Source organism: Pelodiscus sinensis, chromosome 14, assembly GCF_052426305.1.
Source record: "Pelodiscus sinensis isolate ZL-2025 chromosome 14, ASM5242630v1, whole genome shotgun sequence".
NCBI lineage: Eukaryota > Metazoa > Chordata > Testudines > Trionychidae > Pelodiscus > Pelodiscus sinensis.
The window spans coordinates 25,609,510-25,621,884 of NC_143065.1; the positions used below are offsets into that span (position 1 = coordinate 25,609,510).

Here is a 12,375-nt window from a genome sequence, read left to right on the forward strand (position 1 = left end):
GTTTTAAAAATTACAATATTCTGCTATTCTTCACTTATGCCGTCCTCCAAAATGTGATGCCCTTTGCATCATTTCTGTTGTGAAAGAAAACATAGGCTCAGTTAATTGATTTTATTTATTTTCATTGTATGATTTATGTACATGCACAGAGATTTTTCTGTATTCTATCTAAAGTGAATTGTACTCTTGTGTTGCTCACAGGGATATATTTTTTTCATCTTCAAACACTCTGTACTGCTAGCTAATCTGCATCTGTTCTGCATTCATTTGTAGAAACCTCACACCAGAAAGAGAATTCATAGTAGGTGCATAGTATTGACTGCTATGGTCATGTTGCAGCAGTTTCCATTATAGCCCCATTTTCAGTCTTGCATACCTTGCTGAAATGTTTTGTACCTGGTCTCTTCTCCTAAAGCAAAATCATCCTGGAAAGCTTGATGGCGGGGGTGAGAAGGGAGAATGATTTCTGACTGTTTTGAAAGAGGCGAATAGGAAGAGAATTAGTTTCCCACTTTATAAGAAATTGTATGGGCTGAACTTCCATACAGTTTACACCAACTTTCAAAATTCAGTTGTTTAGAAGTAGAGGAATTGAGTTTTGAGTGATTAAACAATCTGGGACTGGAGAGATGGATTCAATTTTCCACCTTGGAACCAAGCATGAAGCTGCAAAGCACAGACTGCCTCTGCACACCATGCTTACCCTCATTAAGAGTTGGCTAATGGAATTTGATCTAGGAATGTTGGATAGCGATTAATAGAATAGTTGAGAACAGCATGAAATCTTAGTGGTTACTTGACTATTCTATAGTCCCCGGGGATAGGGACAGCAGCCAGTGCACTCCAGCCCCCTATCATCCTGCGTGGCTGCCTCTGGCAGCAGCATGGGGTGCCAGGCGGGAGCTGGTCTGCGAGGGGAGCCAGTTTTAAAAAACAGTTCCCCTCGTGGACCAGCTGCCTGCCACTCTGCCCTGCTGCCTCTGATACAGAAGCAGCAGTGTGGGGTGGTAGCAAGGGTCCAAGCTCCCTGCAGACAGGGGCTACTGCTGGAGCAGCCTCTGTCCACAGCCAGCCCAAGTTGGGCAGGTGGCACTGCGGAGATGGTGCTGGGGAAAGCCAGCTCCCCCTTAACACCAGCTTCTGCTTTCCTCCTCTGCCTTGCTGCCTCTGTATCAGAGGCAGCAAAGGGGCGGAGAGCAAGTAGTCAACTGGATTAACTGATAAGCCTAGGCTTATTGGTTAATAGAGCAATCGACTACTTGCTTACATCGCTAATTTGATCTAGTCAACTTTGAAAAACAGGACTAGATCAAAGCACATTAATGAACTAATAATACGCAGCATGGTGCACACAGAGCATGGCAGGATAGTGCAGGGTCCACACCTCTGCTGGCTGAGAACTGTTCATGTATACATGCCTTGACACTAGGGATGTAAAATCCCAGTTAAAAAGTTAACTGGCTGAACTTAACTCGGCAGTGGAGGGTTGCTCCAACCTGGCTGAGCCCTCCATTCCACAGGCTGCTTGGGCGGAGCCCACTGTAACACACTGCAGGCGGGGGGCTGGTTTGGTTGGGCAGGGTCTGCTGCACTACCACCAAACTGTGGTGTGGTTGTCCGGGCTGGAGAGCCTCTCATGGCGCAGTTGGCCTGGCCAGGCAGGAACAGTTCCCTGCCCGTGGTACTGGTTACCCTGATAAGCATGCCAGGCATGTAAGGGGCATGCTTACCATTAACGGGTTGACTAGTTAACCCTTTTACATCCCTACCTGTGTCAAAACAGACTAGTGATTTTGGGTGTTTAACTTAAAATCCCTAAAAGGGGCCTGACCTTTTTTCCTCAAATTTTTAGCACCCATGCTTTCAAATTACACACGGGTGATGATAAATCACAATGGAAAAATGTCTTATTTAGGTCACTTTTTTTTATTTACATGTTGCTAGTACTTCTAATTTTAAGTCTTAAATTGCTTAAGTGGATAATTTTTTTTTAAAATAATATTTTTCTCCTACTTTGTTTTCCAGTTGTTAGTAGAATTACAAATTTTACATAGAGGATTTTTTCCCCCCCTATTACCATTTCTCATTTAAGATGCACATCAATGCTGGAAGAGACCAGTCCAGAACTTAACATCCTTACTCTGAGAACACCAATAATTTTAACAGCAAATGGCACAGCCTGTGTATGCAACCCACACCACCTTTTGATATATTTAACTTCCACAATAAAAAAAACCTGAAATATGTTGACCAGGCTATATGTCTCCATCAGGCTTTACCGTTTTAAGTAGGGATGTTAGCCATTTAATTGTGTAACTGTCAAATTTCAGTGGTTCCATGATTATTAGCCCCTGGGGCGGGGCCAGCAGTCAGTGCATTCCTGGTTCACCCCCGGGGAGTCACCTGCCTCTCCATGCTGCTACCTCTGTATCAGTGGCAGAAGTGTGGGATGGCAGGTAGGAGCTGGTCTAAAACGTGGCTCCCCTCCCAGACCAGCTCCCACCTGCAGCAGCACGGGGTGGCACCAGTTCCTGTCCTTAGGTGCCCCGAGCTCCCTGTGTACAGAAGCTGTGCTGGCATCCCATGGAGCAGCCTCTGTCAGTGCCAGCAGCCACTGTCCAGGGGGGCCTGAGATCCCTACGGACAGAGGCTGCGCTGGCATCCCATGGAGCAGCCTTCCCTGCCTCTGATAGAGAGGCAGCAGTGCTGCGGGGCAGGTGGCTCGGCCTCAGTCAATATGCGCAAAGAGCTGGCTTGAAAACTGGCTTCTCACATGTGCTGGCTCCTGACTGCCCCCCTTACTCTCCATGCTGCTACCTCTCAGAGGCAGTATTTGCAGTATTGTGACTTTTTGTGTAGTTTTATACATTTCAGATATATTTATAATTAAATATGAAAATTAAACTTAGTGTTCTTTTGCATCTCAAGTTCAATTTGTGTATAGTAAATTTTTTCGTATAAAGGTTTTGCATGCTTGACATTGAGGAACGTTTTCTATATTGAAAGTAATAGTTACATTCATTCAAAAATATGTAATTACAGTTTACTAAAAAATAAATGCATTGGGCAGAATCTTACAATTTTGTTAGTTTTATTTCAGAGTTTGAAAGCCTGTCCTTTATTACCAGGAGTTAAAATAAATAGTGTTTCTGCAAAGATTCACAGTAAACTCTGATAGATATTCTAAAGCTGCAAAATACTTTTGGATCAATTTTCTCCCCTTTTTCAGTGAAGGAAGCATTGCTCTAAGAAAGCATTTCTAAGGAAGTATGGCCAACTTTGACTTCGATAGATACAGACCAAAACTGAACATAATACTAATATAGTCAGCTCACTTCACTTAATATCTAATAGCATCTTTTTATTATTAACCTTAATTAAATTATTGCATAGAATTGATCTATAAGACAATGTTATATCCCTGTTTTAAAGGAAGCTAAATAGATTCTTGACCGGCAATTAAAATAGGTGAACATTGAAGGAAATCAGTGTGAACATTTAAGGAAATCAAGCATGTTTTGAACTCACTTTGAAACAATGAGTTCATTGAATTGTTTATCGAAGAGAAAAAAAAGGGTGGGATGTGTTACTCGAATGAAATGACTGACAACTTTATAATAGAACATTTGTGAAACAGTTCAAAATTTTTATCACCAGTGAATATTTTGTAACTTCAAAATAGTATACAGTGATTGTTTTGGTCACACTATTTAAAATGAACTATTTAAAAATGTGTTCATATTCTTGCATCTCAATTTGCATATTGTGTGTGTAATTTAAAATATTTGATATTAAGTGCAAAATACACTTGCAATTGAGAATACACAGTAAAGAATTTCATGAAATTATTGTGCTCTTAATTTGGTTATTATTTTTATGTAATTAAAATATAACCGTGCCTAATCTTTTGTTTTTTCTCATGATGTTTCATTAATTCAATTTGAAATAGCTCTTTTAACAGACAACAGGTAATTTGGCCTGAATTACTGTAGTTGCAATCTATTTTTACCCCCACTAATTAATTTTTTTTCCGTAAGTAGCTGATTGTTGCTAAACTGTAATATCAGAATGTAGTTTATCAAATAATGTAGACTTTTTAAAAGTTACTAGTGATTCTGGTTCCTTCAAACTTTAGGTGCTCAACATGAGGCACTTCAAAGGAGTCTGATTATCAGAGAGCCCTTACTGAAAATCAGACCTCTTTTCGTGGGCACTCAGAATCACTTTTTAAATATTTTGGCCTTATCTGTCCTTGTCAGTACTGCAGATATGTTTTCATCAATGAAAAATAGAAATGGGGAATTATATTTCTTTAATGCCTACTTTTGGCTATTGTATCATACAGTTCTTTTTTAAAAGAACATGGGCAGTGATTTATAATCATTCTTGTATAATTCTTATTTTTACAGTCCCAGAAATCCTGGATAGAAAACACTTTCACCAAGAGGGAATGTGTGTATATTATACCAAGTTCAAAGGACCCTCACAGGTAACCAGAAAATTTATGCCTGGCTTTTTTAATACTGTTTAATGAAACTGGAATAAAATAGAAACTCTTGCCTTAGTTCACTCCTTAGTGCCTAAGCATCCTAACCATATCTGTAAATGCCAGCAGTAGGCAAAGCTATCTACAGTGCTTCTTGTTGCACACTTCTTAAGATCAGAAAACATTGTAAAAATGTACTTCATAACTTTATACCGAGACTGGTAGAGAAAGAGTATTAGTCTGCAAGAAATACATTTCCTTTTGTGCTAAAAAGTTGACTTTAAGGAGTAGGGGAGAAATAAATCACAGTGTAGGGCAGGAAGAGATGGCAAATTCAATGGCAAAAGAAAAGAAAGAACTCCAAAGGAGCTAAAGTTGACATGGGCCGTACAGAATCAAAGGTGGAGGACAGTTGTGTTTTCAGAAAACTTGATTGATCTCAGGATGCATGTGATACTGTTTCCCTCACCACCCTCTTGTACAAATTTTCTGGAGGGAAAACAATGGGAAAAGACTGAAAGAAGGGTCAAAAAGGGTATTTAAAATTTACAATTGTGGATGGCATTAAAAATGATGAAAATCTGCAGATATTAGTATTTTACTTGGTAAGCATTGGGTAAGAAGACACCTGACTTGAGACACATTAAACAATACAGGGTGTAATAAAACTGGTTAAATGCTGTATTAGCTTAGTCTTTCATAATACCTGAACAAGATGATGTGAAACTAAAATATGCAGTCACCTTAGAAAAATGACCTCTCACGCATCTAATTACATTGTGAAATTCACTGGTTCTAGAAGCCATTCAGATATAAATTATCAGGATTCTTAACAGGATTTTAATTTATACATGCTGTAGCATCTTGCTGCCTCACTTTTTTTTTTTCCTTGAAAACCATCTCCAAACACAATGATGTTAAATCTATTGGTACATAGCAATTAAAAAAATTGCTAGAATTAGGAATACTAGTTATAATTTAACTGCTGCTTCAGCCCCAAGTAAGTGTTACTTAGGTTCACACGAATTTTAGAATTAAACTTCTGCTTTTCAGATCCAGAAAGAAGTGCTAGTTCAAGTCCTGCACATAAAAAAACACTTGTCTGAACTTAGCCAAATTGTACTAATACTAGTTTTTTCTGATTATATTTGTTACAGGCAGAATAAGGGAAATTGAGTTGTAATCTGTGAAATGTACCACAAATGATTCATTAAATTCCTTGAAGCCATGGGACCCTGAGAAGGTTTTAGAATTTACTGCCATGATCCAATTGAAACACATGGAAAACTTGCAAATGCAAGCAGTGTAATTAGGAAGCTATTAAAATTTCCAGAGCATTTCCCAGGGAACAAAACAGTCTTTCAGTGCTTGTCTTTTTTAAGTTTAACCCATTTGTAGCCCAGAGATGAATTCTCACATTTGGCCAATCCATTTTTTAGATATTATCGTACGGTAGTTCCTGAAATGTGAATGAAGGAATCAAAGGTAGATGAGAAACATTTTTAGATGTCTAGCAGAATAATTTTGCTTAGCATACATTGTGATCTATAGTTAGAGACCAAATTTGGCAGTTATTGAAATCTAGTTTCATATTAAATACCCAGATTATTTATAACTAAATGTACCTTTCAAAAGGCTAAACCTGCTTTGTTTTAATTTATTTAGCATATTTAGGAACATAAGAATATGCAATATAATTTTATATTAGATAATTTTTCTACAGTCTTATGCAAGAATATATTATGGACTTGGATTGTATGGATCACTTAATTGTGTATGATGCAAATTACAAAAAACTGATGCAAATACAGGCAGTCCCTGGGTTACGTACAAGATAGGGACTGTAGGTTTATTCTTAAGTTGAATCTGTATGTAAGTCAGAACTGGTGTCCAGATTCAGTCGCTGCTGAAACTGACCAGCGGCAGACTACAGGAAGCCCGGGGCAGAGTTGCTCTGCCCTGGGCTTCCTGGAATCAGCCTCTGATCAGTTACAACAGGTTGAATCTGGATGCCAGTTCCATACAGATTCAACTTAAGAACCCCAGGCGTCCCCAAGTCAGCTGCTGCTGAAACTGATCAGCGGCTGATTCCAGGAAGCCCGGGGCAGAGCAACTCTGCCTCGGGCTTCCTGTAGTCAGTGCTGGTCAGTTTCAGCAGCAGCTGACTTGGGGACGCCTGGGGCAGAGCAGCTTGGGTGCTGCTGGGTTGGTCCAGTAGCGCCGCTCCCCGGCGCTACTGGACCAACCCAGCAGCACCCCAGCTGCTCTGCCCCAGGCGTCCTGATTCAGCCGCTGCTGAAACTGACCAGCAGCGGCTGAATCAGGACGCCTGGGACAGAGCAGCTAGGGCGCTGCCGGGTTGGTCCAGTAGCGCCCAGAGCGGCGCTGCGGGACCCACCAGCAGCACCCCAGCTGCTCTACCACAGGCGTCCGGAGACAAGCCTGGTCTGCTGGGGGGGGGGTACTAGCTGCGCCCTCCCCCCCCCAGCACACCAGGGAGACGCGGTCCCGCCGCCAGGTCCTTCGCGGCTTTACTCCATGGCGCTTCTAGGCTGTCCGCTGCCCGCGTGCTCCCCGGCTTTGCTCCCCGTCTCCCTGGTCTGCAGGTGTCCGGAGAAAAGCCTGGTCTGCTGGGGGGGGGGGCGCACTAGCTGCATGCCCCCCCCCTCCCCCCCAAGCAGACCAGGGAGATGCGGGCGGCGGACCGAGACACACCGTGGTCCCGTCACCCGGGTCCTCCTCGGCTTTGCTTCGCGTCTCCCTGGTCTGCTGGTCTCCAGCAGACCAGGGAGACGCGGTGCAAAGCTGCGGAGCATGGGGGCAGCGGGACAGCCACGGCGCGTCTGGGCTGTCCCGCTGCCCCCGTGCTCCGCGGCTTTGCTCCGTGTCTCCCTGGTCTGCTGGGGGGGGCTATCCCCCCCCCCCAGGAGACCAGGGAGACGCGGAGCAGCTTTTCTCGCCCCGGAGGACGCGGGCGGCGGGACCACGGAGCATCTGGGCGTCCTGCCGCTCCTGTCCTCCGGGGCTAGAAAAACCCCGTTCGTAACTGCGGATCCGACGTAAATCGGATCCACGTAACTCGGGGACTGCCTGTACATTTCTTTTAAAATTGAAGGTTCATTCTTAAGGTTGCTAGCAGCAGAATGAGAAAGTAAATGCAAAGAGAAAAGATGTTTAGCATTAGATTTGGAAGGAGGTGGAATTAGAATTTCTGAATCTTTTCACAATGAATTAATTGCATTAACAGAACATTGTACAAGTTAGTACCTAGCTTACCCTTATGCAAATGTAGTACAAAATGACTCTCACCCCCCAAAAAATCCCAACAAAACAAATGAATGAAAAGGATCAACTCTGAGGGAGTAATGGCACAGATTTTAAAGTATTGAGCCAAAAAAAAGACAGCATATTATCCCCCCAGGATTTGAAGAAATATATGAAAGTTTCATACTATCTACTTTAAGACCCCAGTTTACCATTTAGGTAGAGGTTTAACTAAAACAGTGTGAGTAATACCATTGAAGTTAATGGAAATTAGACCACTTTGTAACTTTAATTGGACTATGTATGTACTTGGGTGACTCATGGACTAAAAGTATAATTTAGGCCATGTCTACACTACAGAGTTAAATTCCCTTAAGTTATGTCACTGATCATGAACCACTGTTATTACATTGTCTGGGCATTTTCCCACAATGCTCTTTGTGTCAGCAAAGCATGTGCACAGTTGGTGTTCGTGCACTGATAGACTAGTGCACCATAAATCCTACAGTGCAGATTGCCACTTTCTCCCAGTAGAAGTTCTGGAAATGGATTGCAGTACATCACAGGGGCGGAATGATAATTACCACTCCCATGATGCAGTTTTCTCTGTCCTATAATATCAAGGACTTCTGACTGAATTTTGCACTGTGTTTCAACTGCCCTTGTAAATCTTGAGCCTGTCCTCTTTGCCTGAAAGCATGGATCCTACATTGCTCACCCATCTTGTGATAAGTGTTATAAACACAGCACCACTGACTCTTCAGATTTTCAGCTTTGTGAAATACTAACAGGAATCCATGCTGCCTGCCCTACTGTGTGCCATGGAGAGAAATAATTAAAAATTAATGTTGACATTCATAGAGTAGCTGCTCAAGGTGAACAGATACTATTGGGCTCAGAAATCAAGTATTGAGAGGGGGGATCAGATTCTGATGCAGGTTTTAGGTGGTGAACATTGGCTACAGAATTTTTTGTGTGTAAAAAAGCCACCTTCTTTGAATTGTTTATGGAGCTTGCTCCTGCCCTCTGGTGCCAAGACAGAAATGAAAGCTGGAAAAATGAGCGGTGAGCACTGTGTAGAAGCAGGCAACTGCACACTGCTACCAGTCAGTCACAAGTCAGTTTGGAGTTGGGAAGTCCCACGTGGGGGTTGCAGGGATGCTAATGTGAGGGCCGTTAATGGCCTCCTGAAACCTTGACAGCTGCAAGGAGCACTTCATTATCACACTCAGCAAGTGCAGATTGACCGTAGAATGTGTCTTTCTCAGATTAAAAGGTCACCTTTTTTGCAGGTTAAATCTCAGTACACTGCAGAACATTTATAAAGACGAGGGAATAGTCTCCCCAAGTATGGAGCATTAGAATGAATTCCCTGGTGGTTGATTTTTGAGCAAGCCAGACACCAGGGTTATTAGAGGAGCTCTATGGGGGACTATTTGAATTGAGGAGACTTTGAAGCAGCATATTGACACAGAGACCCAGTAATGTGTCATTTTGTAATGATTTCAGCGAGGCAGTTTACTTCCCACCTTGAATGACCTTTGCAATGATTTCTGCCTAAGCATTAATTGTAGTCTTCAAATGTGGTGATTGCCACTGTTTGAATTTCTGTTGCAACCACCCGGTGTGGGGGACAAAAAAAATCACTGTTTTTGTAAGATTCAACTTTTATTAAAGGCAATACCTTGATTAACATTTCTTACAAGTGACATGAGCACGAATAGCACTGTCTGAAGTGAGGATCTCATAGCTACATGTAAGTTTAGCTGTTATGGCAAAAGTCCCCTGCAGTGAAGTGAAAGGGTTTTTCAAATGGTTAGGAATGTGACAGAAATGTGTGAGAGGAGTTTGGAGGAGGCACAGAATGCAGTTCTGTTTGGGCTTCAGGGGAGCTGAGCATTCGTGTTCCTCCTGCAGAGAAATCAGGGACCTGAGGCTCTCAGGTCCTCCATGAACTTTGTTATTCGCTCCTGACTCTTTCCTCTCGTAGTTTCGCATTTGTCTGTCTCGCTTTTCTGTTCTTGCTATTGGCCTGATCTGATGACTGCAGCAATTCTTGAAATGTGTCTTCCTTACTCTTCCTCATTCATCTCCTTATCTGGTAGAGGTGCTCTGGGGATGAGCCTTCAAGCAGCAGCACCTACATCTGCATAATCAAAAGAAACAATACACAGAGTCAATATTGTGTTTGCATTCAGTTTTAATTCATAAGTTACGTACACCTCTTTCCCTTGTTAAACACACAGAATGGTCAGAGCACTAAATATGGTGAGTTTAGCATGTGAGTGGGGAGTGAGGAGGACAGGCGGACTGTGCAGGACAGGATAAAGGGTCTGGTTGGCTTTGCACCAAGATCAGTACATGTGCCCTTGGACACTGTTTTGAATATTAGCACCATTTTCCACAGGTGAGGGGCCATCAAAGCTGAAATCATATTGCTGAGGATAATCAAAGATGCGAGGGTGCTTCTCCTACATGCATGTCGCTTCAGATCAGGACCAGTGTTCCCTCTAAGATTTTCCACCCATGAGCGGAGTGAGTTTTGTCTTGTGCACCAATATTGAATTAATGTGCGCTTGTTTGGATGTGTGGCACCCAAGTTATTAATAAATATCTTATAAACCTCTCCCTTTTCCCATGTCTCCCACCTTCCCTTTGCCCCATATGCTTCCCTGGTGCTTGCTGTTGCCCCTCACCCTTCTCTACTGTCCTGGCTCCTGCCCTTCTCACTCCCCTCAGCCCTTTTGGGATCTGCTCTCCCCCTCCCCATCCTCCTCGACCCCTGCACCAGCCCTTTTCTTCCCACTAAGCCCACTCCTCCTCTAGCCCCACTCTGATCATCTGTAGCTACCCCTCCCCATCTCTTCTCTTAACACCTCCCTCTACCCACCTGCTCTGCCTCTCTCCTCTGGTCCCTCCACATATCTGCCCTTCTGCTTCACCCCCACAAGCCTCCTGGCACCTGCATCTTTCTTTACCCCTGCACCTTCCTAGTGCCTCCCCCTTCCCTCACTGCCTTCTTTGTCCTCTTTCTCCCTAGTGCCCACTCCCTCACCACCCTCTGTCCCGGTTCTCCTCATGCCCCTCTGTGCCCTCACATATGACTTGCTCTATCCTCTGCCTGGCACCGTCTCCTTTTCCTCCCTCTTGCCCCCATTGTCTCTTCCTCTCCCAGCATCACCCTGTCCCCTCCTCGCACCCCCACTGACACCTTCCCTTCTCTCCCTCCTTCCTGCCCTTTTCCTCATTGTCTTCTCTTGACACCCTGGCATTTGTCTCTCTTCCACCCTGCCCCTTGTTGCCTTCCCCTTTCTTCTCCTGCCCTGGCCTTTCCTTACCTCTCAGCACAAGTTCCTTCTTCTCCTTACCCACTTTCCGCTTAGTTCTCCTCCTGTCCCTTCCCTAACTTTCTACCTTTGACATGGAAGGCAGTTTGCAGGGGCTGGAGCCAGGGCTGCGGTGCTATTTTTAGTACTGCAACCCCAGACCCAGCTGCTCCTGGGGTGGGACCACGTGCTAGGACTAGAGCAGAGGCTGCCTACAGTGCTATTTTTAGTACTGTGGTCCCGATCCCAGTCCCCACAGGACTTTGGTACTAAAAATAACACCGTGGGTGGCCCCGGCTCCAGCTGGAGTAAAGCAGTAGCCACACCGGAACAGCCTCACCTCACGCACCGCGGCTCCAGGCGGATCAAAAGGGTAGTTTCCTACTGCCAGGAACCCATCAGGCCCCTGGCTGCTGCTGCTGCCACCACTCACCTTCTGTTCTACTAGGAAGATGAGTTGTGAGTGCTGCTGCCTGGTTCTTAAAATAACGTGGGTGAACTTAAAATTTTTAGTGTGCCCCTGTGCAGGCACACAGCTTAGAGGGAACACTGATCAGGACCATATATAACTTGCCTGTGTGATACAGTGATTCCTCAAGAAGTAATTGTGAAATGCTGCGCCAAAATTTCCCTCTGAAACAGAAACAGAGCAGCTCTGCCAAGGAACCTTTGGCAGAGGATTGCAGAGTATCTGCAGGAAAGTTTCCTAGAGGTCTCTCGAGAGGATTCTTGTGAGATCTCTGCATGCATTAACAAACTTTTCCACAGGATCCCCATTGTGTATCTGCTAAAGGGAATGCAAAGCAGACGCAAACCTCAATAACTAGTGTTGTTACCCTTCTCCCGTGGGCAGTATATCACAAAAGACACCTATACCTCATGTAATCATGTGTTATAAAGAAAAATTAGTACATACCAGAGATCCCCTCATCTGTTTCTGGCCAGATGACTGGTGTGATTGGCCAGTCCCCTATGGAATCAGAAAGAGGTCCTGGCTTGCCACACCACCACATGACCTTATTGCCTGTCCCAAATCCTCCTCCAGATTCTTCTGGGTGCTGCCTTTAATACCCCTAAAGTATCTGCAGAGTTCTTGGCAGTGAAGGTGGGGTCACCACTGAGGATACCATGCAGCTCCTTGTAGAAGTGGCATATTTTTAGTGCCACACCAGAGCAAGGGTTGGCTTCTCTTGCCTTCTGGTATACCTGTCAGGACGCTGCTTTATATCCTTTTCATGCCCCTTCTCCTCTAAGCCATGAGCAATCTTGCTTGTAGGAGTCAATGTTCCTTTAGCTAGA

General features: G+C 44.1%; 1 protein-coding gene across 2 annotated transcripts in view; it reads left to right on the forward strand.

The window, feature by feature from the left end:
* The window catches only part of TRPM7 (transient receptor potential cation channel subfamily M member 7), a 123,954-nt gene that overhangs the window by 17,639 nt on the left and 93,940 nt on the right, over positions 1-12,375 (forward strand). For both annotated transcript variants that reach the window (XM_075897154.2, XM_075897155.2), the window contains exon 2: positions 4,410-4,489. In XM_075897154.2, the coding sequence (XP_075753269.1) occupies positions 4,410-4,489 (80 nt within the window). The remainder of the gene's footprint in view (positions 1-4,409; positions 4,490-12,375) is intronic.